The sequence below is a fragment of the Wyeomyia smithii genome, chromosome 3 (assembly GCF_029784165.1).
Source record: "Wyeomyia smithii strain HCP4-BCI-WySm-NY-G18 chromosome 3, ASM2978416v1, whole genome shotgun sequence".
NCBI lineage: Eukaryota > Metazoa > Arthropoda > Insecta > Diptera > Culicidae > Wyeomyia > Wyeomyia smithii.
Genome location: NC_073696.1, coordinates 173,203,966 through 173,220,834, shown reverse-complemented (window position 1 = coordinate 173,220,834; position 16,869 = coordinate 173,203,966). Strand labels below are relative to the sequence as shown.

At 36.3% G+C, this 16,869-nt stretch overlaps 1 protein-coding gene across 11 annotated transcripts in view; it reads right to left on the bottom strand.

Annotated features, from left to right (window-relative positions):
• Window positions 1–11,569: 11,569 nt before the first annotated feature.
• LOC129732288 (synapse-associated protein of 47 kDa) overlaps window positions 11,570–16,869 on the bottom strand; it is a 63,237-nt gene continuing 57,937 nt past the window's right edge. For all 11 annotated transcript variants that reach the window (XM_055693035.1, XM_055693033.1, XM_055693032.1 and 8 more), the window contains one exon: window positions 11,570–13,269. In XM_055693035.1, the coding sequence (XP_055549010.1) occupies window positions 13,142–13,269 (128 nt within the window). In that variant the 3' untranslated portion in view covers window positions 11,570–13,141. The remainder of the gene's footprint in view (window positions 13,270–16,869) is intronic.

Below are 16,869 nucleotides of genomic sequence, written 5' to 3'. Positions count from 1 at the left end.
GCTTTTAAATGATTTTTTATCTGGATCAAAAATTCAGCTAGACACTAAGAAGCAAGATGTTTTGCTAACTGTCAAGCTTCCGGTATTATTGCTCTAGAGTTTGTTGTTTCGTCTAGTTTCGCTAACAAAATTCAATAAAAATCCGGTCTAGCCTATCATATTTGGACAACAGTCAGCACATTATTCCTTCATTTCTTAGTTTTCTTCATCCTCAGCGCGAATTGTGATGTCATTTACTCTTTCACGTCAGAAGAACTTGGAATTGGAAAACAACATCGGCTCATAGAAACCAAACAACTAGCAAAGTTACCATGCGGGACCATCGAGTGAAGGAGGCATCGAGTAATAGAAATATCCAGATCGACTTGAACTGTCCTACAGTACGGTCGCATTTTACCAACAGCTCGAGGCTAAGTCTTAGACTACCGAGAGATATTAAAATTTTTTTTTTCGCTTTCAACAGGCAATCTTTTTAAAAGACTACCTGTTGAAAGGCAAAGTAATAAATTTGTTTTTAAAGTTAACGAGTGTTTAGTGAATTAATTTGGTTTGAGATATTTCTACCTAAATTCTATAGTGAAGTGAAAGTGTTGTGAAGTTGTCCAGTTATGGAAAAAACAAAAAAGCTCGCTTTGATGCGGCATCAAGGAAAACAAAAAAGCTCGCTTTGATGCGGCATCAAGGAAACGTGAGGCATCTCCTCCAAGTGACACTGAAATTTCGACTAAAAGGTATGATATTCTTTCTTTTGTTGGGGATCTAGAATTCCAAACTTCTCATACTGAGCATAAAGCCGTTATGAAGAAGGTTAAAATTCCACCTATTGTGGTATTTGTAGCAAACTTTAAAGCATTTCGATCAGAACTTTCATCATTTCTATCGAATGTGAAAGTTAATTTTCAAATTGGTCGCCAAGGCGAAATTCGTATTTTGGCCGAATCTTTTGATGGCCATAAACATCTTTTACAGTATTTGACTGAAAAAATGTATAAATTTTACTCTTTTGATGCCAAAAACGAGAGACCGTTTAAGGCTGTGTTGAAAGGTCTCTCAAATGATCAAAGTATTGATGAAATCAAAGATTGTTTGTCAGAATCACTTGGTTTTGCCCCCAACCAAGTAATTTTGATGAAACGAAAGGCAAATGCCAAAATTTTTCAAACTGGAATACACCAGGAAAATTACTTAGTACATTTTGATCGTACCAAAGTACATAATTTAAAATGTTTAGAAAAAGCACGTGTTTTATTCAACGTGCGAATAAAGTGGGAAAATTTCAAGAGACATGGAGGAATCCATAATCTTACGCAATGTCGGAATTGTCAAGCCTATGGTCATGGAACTCGAAACTGCCATATGGCTGCAAAATGTATGATTTGTGGTGACACTAGTCACACGAAAGATATCTGCCCCGTGAAAGAGATCACTAATAGTTTCAAATGTGTAAATTGTGGGGGAAATCACAAATCTAATTTCTTTAATTGTCCTGTAAGGTCAAAAATTATTGCTTCTAGACAACGTAGGAATTCTAAACAACCTGTTGTCAATGTGGGTAATCAGAAGACTTTCAGTACTGTTCAGGCATCACCAGCACTTTCATAAGCAGGTGTGTCTGTAGGTAATAATTTAAATTCAGATAACAAATTTCAGAAAAATAATCCTGTTCAGGCAACACCAGGCTGTTCATATGCCAGTGTCCTTTCAGGTAATATTTCAAATTCAAACAGTAACAAACCATTCGTGTTTGGTGCTGAAAAGTCAGCCAGTATTGATTTAGGTAATCCAACTCCCGAAAAGATTGAATACCTACAACAATCCATGCTGCAGCTAATGTCCGTTTTGTTGAACTGTAACTCGATGTACGAGGCTGTTCAAGAAGGTATAAAATTTACAACTAATATTGTTATGAAGTTGAAATTCAGCAATGATTTCAAATAATGCTGTAAATTTTCTAAATTGGATGCTCGCTCTTTAAAAGCGAAAGAGGATGAATTTTTTAACAGTCCACGATGTGCATATTGCAGTTGTGACTGAAACGCTTTTAAAGCCAAATATTAAACTAGAAAAGAACCCAAATTTTATAGTTCATAGGTTTGATAGAATTGATGTTGCCGGTGGTGGAGTTGCAATAGTTATCCACCGTCGAATAAAACATCGTGGTTTACCCCATCTTGAAACCAAAGTTATCGAGAGTTTGGGAATCGAAATTAAAACAAGTATTGGCATTTCATTTATAGCCGCAGTGTATTTGCCTTTTCAATGCACTGGTTAGCGAAAAAATTATTTCAAGGGAGATTTGCAAAAACTCACAAGAAATAAACCTAAGTTTTTAATCATCGGTGATTTTAATGCGAAACATCGATCTTGGAATAATGCTCAAAGCAATTCCAATGGAAAAATATTGTTTAATGATTGCTCGGCTGGATTTTATTCAGTTTGATTTCCAAATGGTCCTACATGTTTGTCTTCTATTAGGAATCCATCTACAATTGATTTGGTACTAACAAATCAAAGCCATTCATGCAGTGATTTATTAACTCATGCTGACTTTGATTCTGATCATCTTCCCATAACATTTTCTATTTCCCATGAAACTATTTTAAATCCCACTAGATCTGTGTTAAATTATCACAAGACTAATTGGGATAGATATCGTTCTACGATCGAGGAAAATTTGAATGATGATATTATTTTACAAAATAGTGCTGACATTGACAGAGCATTAGAAAATTTTAGCAGCTTAATACTCAATGCCCGGAATTTATCAGTTCCTAAGGCAAGAGTGAAATTTAATGCACCAATTATTGACAGTGAACTTCAACTTCTTATACGTTTGAAGAACATACGGAGACGTCAATACCAAAGATCTCGTGATCCTGCTTTGAAAATTATTTTTCAAGAATTACAAAGAAGGTTCTTAAGAAACCCTCGAAGCCCATTCCAGTCCTTAAAGATGGTGATTGCATTTTTCTAACGAATGAACAAAAATTTAAAAACTTGCTCAGCAGTTTGAGAGTGTTCATAACTGCAATTTGAACGTAGTAAGTCCTATTGAAAATGAAGTAAACCAAAAGTATGTTCAGATCACCACCCAAGAATTTCTTTCCGAAGAGGTTTTGGAGACAAACTTGAATGAGGTGCGAACCATTCTCAAAAAATTCAAAAACATGAAAGCACCAGGAGATGATGGGATTTTCTATGTCCTCATCAAAAGACTTCCCGAAAACTCTTTAAATTTCTTGGTAAAAATTTTTAACAGATGCTTTGCACTAGCACATTTTCATACGAAATGGAAAAATGCCAAAGTCACTCCAATTTTAAAACCTGAAAAGAATCCAGCTGAGGCATCAAGTTATCGACCAATTAGTTTACTTTCCTCTATTAGCAAACTTTTTGAAAGAATAATTCTTAATAGAATGATAACACATATTAATGAGAACTCAATTTTTGCAAATGAGCAGTTTGGTTTTCGCCATGGGCATTCCACTACTCATCAGTTACTTAGAGTAACAAATATGATTCGAACTAATAAATCTGAAGGCTGTTCTAGATATAGAAAAGGCATTCGACAGTGTTTGGCATAACGGTTTAATAGCTAAAATGTCAAATTTCAGTTTTCCGCTTTACCTCACAAAAATGATACAAAGTTATTTAACTGACCGCACTCTCCAGGTTAACTATCTAAATGGTAAATCTAATAGATTGCCTGTTAGAGCTGGTGTGCCTCAGGGGAGTATCTTGGGCCCAATCTTATATAACATTTTTACTTCTGATCTTCCTGATTTACCACCAGGTTGTGAGAAATCTCTGTTTTGTGACGATACAAGCATTTCCGCAAAAGGAAAAAGCCTTCGTGTTATATGCAGTCGGCTTCAAAAAAGTTTAGATATATTTTCTCCATACTTACAAAAATGGAAGATTTCCCCTAATGCTTCAAAAACACAGTTAATTATTTTTCCTCATAAGCCAAGAGTTTCATTTCTCAAACCCACCCATAACCACGTTATTAAGATGAACGGTGTGGTCTTAAATTGGTCTGATCAAGTTAAATACTTAGGGCAAATTTATGATAAGAATCTTACTTTCAAGGAGCACATTGAAAATATCCAGTCAAAGTGCAATAAGTATATCAAATGTTTATATCCTCTTATCAACAGGAATTCTAGACTTTGTCTCAAGAATAAACTGTTAATTTACAAACAAATATTTAGACTAGCAATGTTATATGCAGTTCCCATCTGGACAAGTTGTTGTGCAACCAGGAAGAAGACACTTCAAAGGATTCAGAATAAACTTTTGAAAATGATTTTGAACGTCCTCCCTGGTTTAGCACGAACGAGCTACATATGCTCACTAATGTAGAAACATTAGAAAATATGTCAAGCCAAATTATCAACAAATTCCGACAAAAATCGTTGCAATCCTCAATTGCAACGATTAGCTCACTTTATAGTCAGACAATTACATTATCTTAACTGCGAAAGCTAATAACATTCAATAATACTAAAAAGCGTACAAATATATATAATAGTGTTGAAATGTCGCCATTTGTGGCAGAACACACAATACTAATTCTGAATAGATATTTTAGTACATAAATAAACCATTACAATCTCCCCAGATGGGATTCACTGCTGTCAAATTTCATATATGTGTGTGTTATCGCAGATCAACTCTGGTCCATGACGTTTGTTGGTCCATGACGTTTGTTGGTCCATGATGTTTGTAACTATGAACAATAATGGGGGAAAATGTGAATAGCTAAACAACATTCATGAAAGTTTTCCGCAGTTTCTCGAGTTTCGATGAAAAACATTCCAATTCTATAATATTTCACATCGATCAATTTCATGACCAAAAGGAACAAAAACCAAAACAAACACCATGTTGCCGAATATGTTGGTTACACGATTTTTGACAGATAGATCCCCCCTGAATCTCCCCCCTATGAAAAAAAGTAATAGAAATATCGACTACTGGGATTGAGTTTGTATGGAAAATCGAAGGGACTGAAAATATCATCGAGTATAGGAAAATATCGACTCATGGAGGTTTGACTGTAGTAGCAATCCGTAACCAGATAGCGCTACCAGTACCGCCAGCCTCGTACACCAGCGAAAAAAATGTATTGTAGCGATAAAATCACCAGGCGTCTATCTGTAGTTGTAGTTTACGAAAATATTTTTTTTGGTGAAAATTGTTTTTTTCAGTAGTAACTATTTAAAACAATATGTTGAAAATCTATGTTCTAGGACACTAAAAAATAAAATAATATATTTATTAGGGTGGGACAAAAAAGCTGCAGGAAATGTATTCGAAACATCATTTTCACTTGTGCCTTGTGTCCTTGCATGTGTATAGTTTAATGAACTCAATTTATTGAATCAATTTTCTGAGGCAATCAAGTGTCATATCTGTTATAAATAATTTGTATAATAATTTCCACAATTTCACATAAACAAGCATTAGACTCTGCTAGCTATACTAAAAAATGAGCAGTACAGATCATGTTGATATTGCATGTATAAAAGCCGTGAGAAAGTCTACGAAATCTCAATGAAGAAAAATATCATAAACTAACCTTTTCTTGTTTATTCGCACGAAGGCACTATGTCAGTGCCGAAATACGTATTTACAAGTGAAAAGTGATAGAATTAAATAGTGAAAGTGAATAAAAAGTGAAAAGTGTAGTGAAAATTTTTCTATCAAGACGCTCGAACATAAGTGAATAAATTTCAAGATATTCGGTTTTCAACCTAACCGGTTTTTGGCTTGTATGAGGACAAGAGAGACCGAAAGAACTCTTATTACGAGCAGGTGTGAATGGTATGAGTGTGATAAAATTTTGAGTGTAAAATGCGTCCTCTCCACCGCTACACGCAAAAGTTCAAGTCTTGTACAATCATTGTACAGTCGCCGTTCGATAACTGCAAGACTTTTAACTGCAACACTTTTTAACTGCAAGACCGATAACTGCAACAACTTTGCAGTTATCGGACCGCAATCCGTCAAATCTGATGTCAAAGTCATATTTGACATTGAAGTGACAGATTTCACGGGGGGATTATTATGAGAAAAAAATATCCCTTGTGCATTGTTTGGCTAGCTTTCACTACTCAGCGAGGCAGTGTATAGTAGATCACAAACAATATTTTGTGATCTAGCGTTAAATAGACCATTTTACGAACTGACAGGTATCACGGATCCTGCTGACATTGATGTTGCTTTTACTTGCGTTGTGTCAGCGGTTCCGAGCTTTCTGTCAAAATTTCATTCATGAATTGAGTTCAGAAACGTCTCGTAAAATGGTCTATTGTAGTGATGAACTTTGTCTTCGCCTACATATTGGTTATGAAAAGTAGCAATACATTATGATGCGGAAATATGAATATCAAATTGATTGATCGAAAAGCTTGCCTATTTTAGTTTTCTGCTATTTTTTGCAACTATTCCATTAAAAAAATACATATAGACATTATTGAAAACAAAAACGGTAGTGACGGACCCCCTTTAAATTTTGGCATGTGTCAAGTGTTGCAGTTATCGAACGGCATTCGATAACTGCAATGTTAACATGTTGCAGTTATTGAACGACGACTGTATTAGTGACTGCTCTTTCTCTCTCTCTCTCTCATAGAATTTCCATGTACATGTGACGAGACTAGACACGTCACATATAATTTGCAGGTTGCTCTTTCGGTTCGGATTGCGACGCGCAAGGCGATGTGTCGTCGCTTTACGAAATGAGCGAGAAACCCGTGCTGTGCCTTTGAAAATTCATAGTCGGCCACGTGGTTCAACCATGGATTTATGAGACATAAATATTCAGGTTGAGCACCGCTGCATATAAGCTTGACAAGATTGGTACACAAAGGAATATAATATCATTGTAGCTTCAACCATTTTAGAAGTTAGCTACACAAGATTTGTACAACAAGACTAAAAATCAACAACGAAAGTTCCAAACAGCATTGGAAAACATCCTGTAGTATGCGTTACCGACTGAGGCAGAATTATTAGCCCAACAAGTGCCGCGATGGGCCAATTGGGGTTTTCCCAGTTTGTTACTAAGCATGAAACGTTATTTATTGTAAATTTGTAATTAAACTAATTCAAACACAATAAATAGAACAACGCTGCACATATATTACAATCTAATACTTGAAGCATTATTTGTATTCCTCGCAGAGTCTGATTTACAAAGGAATGCAAACGATGAAAAACGTAAGCAGGATTCAAATCCACACTATAAAAAATGTCACGATTACTTCAAGTGTTTTTGCACTTGACCCAGTTCGTCACATCACACAGCAAGTTGAAGTGATTTAGTGTTGATTTCTCGAAGATGACAACTTTCCAATGAAATGATCTTGGCTTGAAAACTGGTTAATGGAAATCACCATCGTATTATAATGAATATCTCTTGTATTTTCACCACTGTTTAAACCAATTTGAATTACAGCTGCAACTCCAAATGACAAACGTCAAAACCATAAAGCGGAACAAAAATAGTGACAATGGCGAACGGCGCAAGATCAAAAATTTATTTAAGCGTAAGTTTTATTGAAACTTTTAAATTGAAATAACAATAAAACGACTCTTCTACAGATCCTAAAATCGATTGCATCGATACAGTGACAGAGATAATCTTTAGGATCATCTTGTTATTAAATAAAAAATCTAAAATAAAATAAAAATGAAAAATCCAAAATAAAAAGAAGTCTCTTGAACTTATTGTGAATTTATATAATTATCCAACTGACCGACATTCCGTTTCTCAAACATAACCATATCAACAAAGATGAACATAACAACAGAAAATAAAGTGGTTTGCTGTTGATTTCATCGTTCTTTGCATTAATATATTTCAAAAGATTTGCATTCAACTCTGAAATGTTAGGCAAGTAGTGCGAATTCAACAGCAATTCACTTTAATTCGACGTGATTTTTATTTACAGTGCAGCCATGGTGAAAACACTGAACTGTGCTGCCCGGGTGCGGTTTTTGCATAAAGCCTCAAACACAATGAATACGTTGCGGCTGCGTTTGCGGCAATTTGACAGTTAGCCCATACATTTCCTGTCAAATTAACTTCAACGCAACGCAGACGTATCCATTATGTTTGAGCCTTAACACGACACGACGTGCAACCAGCACTCAGCGTTGGTGTTAGACAGAAGGCACGAGGGGCGAAACTTGAAACACCAGAGCCAGTGTCAGTGTAATATTTTCGGCCCCCGGTACCTCAAACTCCGGCAAACACCGGAGCTGAGGACATTTGTTTTTTTTATTTTTCTTGTAGGAGACTGAACAACTGCGACCATTATTTGATCTATTGTGGTATGCTCCAACGCGAGAAGTGATAGGCATGACAACGGGAACCACGCGTAGTGGGTGGTTCATTGATGAGTGCCTAGAGCTGACGAAGGAGAAGAATCGAGCCTACGCCAACACGTTAGTAGCAGCTAATCGTGTAACGCGTCAGATGCGGGAGAAATACCGGGAGGCAAGAGCTGCCGAAAAGAGGCTTCATCGCCGTAAGAAACGTGAGCGCTACGATCGCGTCCTCGCGGAGGCGGAGAATTGCTTCACCAGGCACGACACGAGGAGCTTCTATAGAACGATCAACGGAATCAGGAACCGGACTGTGCCAGTACCTGCCATATGCAATGATAGGGAGGGGAACCTGATTACCGATAAATCGCAGGTGGCCAGGCGTTGGAAGCAACATTTTGAAGTGGTGTTGAACGGTGAGGAAGGTAGGAGAGTCGTCGAAGGGAACAGGATAGAAATTGGGGAGGACGGACAAGCTGTGGACCCACCAACATTGGACGAGGTGAAGAATGCTTGCAAAGAGCTAAAGGCACACAAAGCCGCTGGGAAGGACGGCTTACCGGACGAAATTTTCAAAGTTGGGAGCGAGCGGCTGTGTAGTGCAATTCACCAGATTATCCTAAGGGTATGGTCTGAGGAACAACTACCTACGGACTGGTTGGAAGGACTCATATGCCCTATCTACAAGAAGGGACATAGGCTCGACTGTAGTAATTATAGAGGCATAACCCTCCTCAATTCCGCTTACAAAATTCTCTCCCGTATCCTGTTCCAGCGACTGAGGCCGTTGCAGGGAGCCTTTGTTGGAGAATACCAACGGTTTTTCGAGTGGGGCGATCTAAAACGGACCAGATGTTCACCTTGAGACAGGTTCTCGACAAATTTCGAGAACACAGCTTGCAGACGCATCATCTGTTCATGGACTTCAAGACGGCGACGACACAGCGAAACGCAACGAGCTTTGGCGAATAATGCTAGAACATGGTTTCCCAACAAAACTAATTAAACTGTTACGTGCGACGCTTGACGGTTTCACATCATGCGTCAGGACAGCGGGCGAATTTTCGGACGCGTTTGTGACGTTGGATGGTCTGAAGCAAGGTGACGGGCTCTTGAACTTGCTGTTCAACATAGCTTTGGAAATAGCAATACGAAGGGCAGGTGTGCAGAGGAGCGACACCATCATCACTAAGTCTCACATGCTTCTGGGCTTTGCGGACGATATTGATATAATTGGTGTTAACCGTAGAGCAGTTGTGGATGCCTTTACGGCTCTCAAAAGGGGAGCTGTGAGAATTGGACTCACCATTAACACTGCCAAAACGAAGTACATGGATGCTGACAGAGAGGTAGTTCTACGGGTGTTGGTGCTGCGGTGAAGATGGATGGGGATACTTTCGAAGTGATCGACGAATTTGTTTATCTTGGTACTCTCGTGACATGTGACAACTAGGTGAGCCGCGAGGTGAAGAGGCGGATTGCGGCGGCGAATAGGGCTTATTACGGATTGCGTAGCCAGCTTAGGTCCCGTAGCCTACAGATCCGTACGAAATTTGCGCTCTATAGGACTCTGATCCACCCGGTGGCGCTCTACGGACATGAATCGTGGACGTGGAAGGAGGCCGATCGACGAGCGCTTGGGGTCTTCGAGCGTAGAATCCTGCGATCAATACTCGAAGGCAAACTAGAGAATGGGGTGTGGCGCAGGCGCATGAATCACGAGCTGTACGAAGTATACAAACACGCTGATATTGTTAAGCTGATGAAACACGGCAGGTTACAGTGGGTTGGCCATGTAGCACGGATGGCGGGTGAGCAGCTGGCAAAGATAATACTTAGCAGAGAACCGGATAGAGGCCGACGACTTCGAGGCAGACCGCGCACGCGCTGGCTGTGTGCTGTCGACGAGGATGCCAGAGCAGCGGGTGTAAGGGGAGACTGGAGAGTAGCAGCCCAAGACCGAGCTTTGTGGAGACGTATTCTGGATTCGGCATTTCGATTGTCGTAGTCCGCTTATGACATCCCAGTTTGTTTTAATGGTCGCTTTCTCCCATTCACCGAGTTCAGCTTTCAGAGCGCTCGGGGACTCCACAGAAAGGTTCTGGGCCAACAAAGTTAGTTGAGGATTCTTATCTGGCCTTCTAATATCCTTCGATTCCACTGTGACCAGGAACCCAGTAAAAGTTTACCTGGCTTTTCTTATCCAACTATCGGAACGTTAGGATACATTCCCACACTAGTTTAGAGTGGCAAACGAAGAATTCAGGGCTTTAAGTGCTGCCTGCAAATATTTCCGTGTCGGTAATTTATTTTCAGACACGTGTTCGCGCACTCTAATATCGCGTATATTTCCGCCTGGAATACTGTTTTCTCATGGAGAAAAATTATCAATTGCTGAAAACTATGAAATTCAAATCGAGCTAGGGATCATCATAACTTACGTAACATGGGAAAGAAGGGGGGGGTTATATCAGTTCGCGAAGGGCTTGCCACCTCTAGTGCCTGGTGCTCAACCGTTTGTAAAAAAATCAATCAAATGAGATTGTGTGTCATTCAAAGTCGGTGTAGATTTACATCTCAAAGATAATGTACCTTTGAAGAGCAGACAAGGATATCCCTGGATTTTTGGATTCCGAAAAAAAAGCGATCTGTTGCGATTCAATTTGTTAACACCTGCATCCAAACTGACTGCGTGAATTCAAGTAACTAACGAATTAACTCGTCGTGTTCGATATTAGGCAATGCAATGGATGATTCCCCTTTGCAACTATGGGTTAGGCCTCGTACGCAAATTACGTAACGCAAAAAATCTAGATTTTAGACTCCAGCTCCTTCTATGTATTAATAAATAACGTTTAGTAAGACCCCCTCTCCTAAAATTACGCAACAATAAACAAACTGTCCCCACATTTAAGTTCATTTCAAGCATTTTTCCAGTTATTTTTTTTTTTCAAAGTAACGGGTGCATTAATTTACTTGACAAACAATAAATTATAATTTCTTTTTTTTTTTCTTTAATTTTGTTCATTAGTTTCGAACAGCTCCGTAAGTTCCAAGTACACTCTACCCCCACTACCTACCCATATATAACAATAAGTAACGCATACACAAGCCATGCGTAACGTAATTTGTATGCGATGCTCAATTAGTGCGAACTATATATAAAAAAATATTGTTAGTAACGGACATTTCTACTTGGGAATCGGAATGTTTTAACTAGCATAAATAACATGTGTCACATTACCCCTCTGGTTTTATTTATTTCTATTATTACTGCGTTCCTTACACATAACAATGCTCAATATTCGGTAGTATATCGTAATATGTATATATTTCATTTGAAACATATTAAAAAATTACTGTCAGTTTCGAAGGAAACGCAGAAAAAAAAAATATTGGTTTGTTCTGTAATTAGATGTTAAAGTAAGAAAAATATTAAGGGCCTAGTAGAAAACTAAAATTTCAATCTCTACAATACTTCCTTTGCTTAGTTAAGGTTAACACTTCCTTCATATTTGCCTGTCATCCGAAATGGCACATTAGCCAATCTGATTAAGTGGTTACATTTGTTAGCTTTGCTCTTTCCAAATGGTATAATGTATTTTAAGCCAATTTCATGCAGCGTATTTTTATCATTACTGTAAACAGAATTATGTAACATGGAAAAGCTCCTAAGCTAACTGTTGTTTGTCACGAAGATTTTTTTCTATTTTATGTGTGCGATGTTATATTTTTTATAGTTGATATTTGTTTTTGTTTGCTTTGGATGAAGCAGATATGAGCAATCCGAAAAAAATCTTTAAAATTTCCATCTGTCGAAACTAAATAGATGCACTGGAAAATTCTCATGTCACGTTAATTCCATAATAAAAAGCAATCTAGAATTATAGTGACTAATGTCATCCAAAGATTGTATGAAACAAAGAACACAACTTATATAACATTACCGGTTAACTGAGGAAACAAACATTTGGTTCAATATCATTATCCTGCCGACGTACTCAATTTATTGGCGTTGAGCAAATAATAGTAACTGCCTTAAACGAACAAGATAGTCTAATGCACGAAAAATTAGCATGGTATTTTCTTATAGCAATTCATACAACATTCTTGACCAGTACATTTAAACGCACATTAAGGATTTGTTAGGATTCTTTGTAGATATTCCATGCTCAAGTACGTTGATAATTTTAGCTTAATAAAATTTAGTGTCATTTTCTTCAATTTCATTGGTTCTAAGTATTTCATGACCAATTTCTTACCTAGGGATTCGATCGGTAATTTTATTTGGTATACAAGCAGTATTTGCTTGAGTTACTTGAGAGGAATGGCAATCTATTTATCGTTTGACTGCGAGTGCTGAAGTAGGCTATTTTTATGATTCATATAACATCGTTATACATCACAAAATGACGGGAACAGAATTATTATCGTATATGATTTCTTTTTTAATGTGGGTAGTAAACTCCAATTTGTTTTGCGCATCAATGCACATTGATACTATTTTTATCATGCCGAGCGGCTTCTTTCTCGTTTGACCCCCATTTCAATTACTTTGTAAGATGATGTATTCACCAAGCATTCAATAAAACGAATAATGGAAAATTACTTTGAAAAGTTTGCCTATGAAACTTAAACAGCAAAAAAACGAAGTTTGATTAATGCATAGAGATCCTAAGTCAAATTTTCATTACACTAAAAAATTCAACAGGCTCAATTAATTCGTTTTAATCTAATTCCAATCACTATTTTATTTATTTACAGCACACTTCATCACGTTACAAAGCAACTGATTGAAACATTCGTTTTATTTTAAATCGGTTTCGTCATCTAACAGCTCGTCGACATCCTTTTCCCAATTGGTACGGTCGGTGCCATCATTCACTACTTCGTAATCCTGTAGTTCCGCTTCCAGGTCCTTCTCCCACTGATCTTCTACTACACATGAAGCAGTCCACCAGTGTTTGAGAAATTCAATTTCGTTCATGTATTTGTATCGGATAAACAGTTAGTTTTGAATATTGATAAAATATAAGAAGTTAATAATTAAACAAAAAACAATTCATCACACAATGTTTGTGGAAAACAACAGAAATCGATTGAGTAGTTGCCTTGAAGTATTTAAGATTAAAGTGAATTCTATTTTTATTGGTTAGGTTTTTTTCTTACTGTGGCTATAAAGCACTATTATGCGGTATGCAATCATAGTTTTTGTCAGCTACCATTGTACTATTCAATCTACCCATAATCCACGCAATCAACAAAAATGAACATCAACAACGGAATGAGGATTCGGGCACATTCAAATAAACACGCAAAAAGTTTTTTTACAAGTGGTAACGCGATATTGTATCATTTTGGGGAATTAAAAAATTGCGAAAAGCGAAACAATTGACAGAATTTTGTACCGTACGATAAAAACCTAATCAAAAAATTATACAGTGTTTCTCGGTTTACGGTCTATATATTAATGCTTACAATTGCCGTGACTCAGGCCGTAGTGAATATATTTACATTTGGTGAGTGTATATTTGTTTTGTTTAAACATTAATATCCCTTGATTGGTTATGTTACCGCTCAGTTAAAATAAGTTAAACTATCACCACCAAACTTATCCGTTGATATCATACTCTCTCTTCATTGTGGTTTTCAATTTTAATAAATCACAGTTTATTTTAATTGCCTTAAAATTTATTTGTCTATACAGATTATTGCATTACATTATGTGAATAAAACCGATTGTTTGGATTGATAACCATAAAAAGCAAGTTTGTTAAAATTTTGGAATACTCGAGAAAAGTTTAGCTAGAGATTGATCGTGAGATATCCTGCTATACAAATTTAACAGATATAAAAGGGAAAACAATTCAAACCATGGTTAACATGAAAATTTAAGATACAGATCATCCATCTTTCCGACTACTCTACAGCTCCGCCAGGCATTGCGCTTTCTTTTATAGGTAATCTATGTCCATTCAGCCTAGCATCATCTCTTCAAACGATTAGTATTTTTTTGATTTCTTTAGATTTTCAACGGTGTTATTTGGTATTGTCATTTCCCTTACATTACGGTTGCTTTGTCTCATCTTTGAATGGAGTTGCAACGAATTAAATACTCTCTTTTAAATAAGTAAATTTATATATTTTTATACTTCCTTTTTTATTTGTAACATTCTACCTCCTTGAATAATTAGTTAGTTTTGTTTGTTAAATGTTTTTTTTATATTTGTATATACTATTTTGTTGTCAAAGATGTATAGATTTAACGGAATGCACAACATTGAAAAAATCTTTAATTTCATTCCCTCTTGTTCATTTTGCTATTATATATGAATACTGCTATTTTGTGATAATCTTTCGTAAATTTTAACGCGGAATATTTCGTTTTTACAGCTTTATATGTGATCTCATGAGTAGCACGTAGCATCTCAAGATAGCATCTTCTGTTCGTATTGAAGAAACAAGCCAGTTTGTTTAAAATAAGACAACTTAAAGTCTGGTAATAAATATATTGGCAATTGGCATATGGTAGAAAATACACGAAATTTTTGTATTTGGAAGTGAGAGCATCAATTTTTTCTTGGAATTTTCTTCTCGGTGGGTTTTGATTTAAAATTAAAGAGCTTCATTTGCTATTTAGTTGTAGGTTATTTGGTTGTGCAACAGCTACAATTTGAAAAAATGAAATGATCACCCAACTGATTTGCTAGACTTTCGTGGGTGTACTTTGAGAATTTTTTGCAGTTAGGTTCAAAGTTACGAGGAAAATTACATCAAGACTGAAAAATACACTTATTGAGTAAAGTTGGTTTTTAGCTTAAGACGACGCACTCGTTAAACAATCCTGGGTTTGATCATGAGTATATTGTTAGTCTACCGCAATTACATATTACCAACTATTGATATTACAGCATTTTTTAAAAACAATTAAGTCGGTTGATTCTGCACTCAATAGTATGTTTCTAATCGTGGAATTAAAGCAAAACAAATAATACACCGAGGCAATTTTGCGGTTCATTATACCGTGTTTTAAAACGAACGGAGATACTGGTACAATAATTGAACCGTTCTTGCATCTTATGCAGTTAGGTATTGAAAAACGAAACATTATTAATAATGCTAAGATGGGATTCTGTTACGGAACTATCGTAATTTTGTTGGAACTGTTTACTGCTGTTCGTCAATACTGCCTAGTCAGCTTGTTGATAACATTATCATTTGATGATACGGACATAATGATTTATAGTAAACCGTTAATATTATAACTACAACTTTAGGCTGTTTGAGCGCAAATCGTTGGTAAGAAGCAAAAGAAGTAAAAAATATTATGTTAGTATTATTAATTTTTTTTTTTAATACTATAGACTGTACAAAATGAATACATTTGTAAGTGAAAAATATCCACGATGGAGACCATACTACAGGAGTTTTTAACACAATTTATAACATTATCAAAGCATGAAAAGCAAAATTCAAAAAGCAAATCGCACTGAATATAATGAATATTATTTAACAAATGCACAAAAATAGAGTTGCCAGATTAACCAGTTTGAAATCCCAGTCCACGAAATGAATGAAAGCTACACAGAAATATAACTTCAGCATTAGCCTTAAAAAGTATTAGAATACATACACTTTGTGGGTATTACTTTGCAACAGATGCTTTTATTATAACAATGACGCTCACGCTGAAATCTTATTTCGATCCTAAAATGAATAAATGATCAGTCGAATCAAACAGCCTAAAGGCAAGGTGCTTACTGAATTTCCATAACCTTAATTTTTTTACACTAGGCGGGTAGTTACTATATAGCCACAGTAAGTAAATCTGGCAACCCTATTGATAGAATTAGCACATCATTTTTTTTGCTGCAGCTAATACATTTTGAAACCTATGTGCTAGATAGTAGCCATGCTGATAACAATTTATTTATTACATGTCAATGGAGTTGTGAAATATTTTATTTGAAAATACAGTGCAATGTGATTAGTGAACTAAATTTTCAACTCAATGATTTAAAGAAATGCATGGACTAAAATTCCAAACAAAGTGAATGAAAATCAAACTTAGGCTTTTTATTACCGCTTAGTATGATTCACTGTTGAACTTGAAAACTAAAAACGAAGGGAACGGGGAGTGAGTGTTGTATTGATTTTTTTTCTGATTTGTTCTTGAAAGTTGTACATTCAAAAATGCCATATCAAATTCCTTGAGTTTTTCCTAACAACGTAAATATTCAAGCTGCTCTATGAATGTACAAAAGCATAGCCTCATATGAAACTAATGGAGAACGAGAAAATGCGATTTAATGTTAGCACTACATTCGTATGTAAGTTAAGAATTATTTTACTTTCTTTGAGGATAACACTAGTAAGGGTTTACCCTAGAGCTTCGAAAGTCTACGTTGCTTTGCTTACGGCGACGAACCCGGCGAGCAATTACTCTGTGGTCTTAGACGCACTTTTGCATTTACTAAGCGCACCAAATTGCAGAGGAATGGTTAAAAAACTATAATCTTTTTAATGCAACTTGTT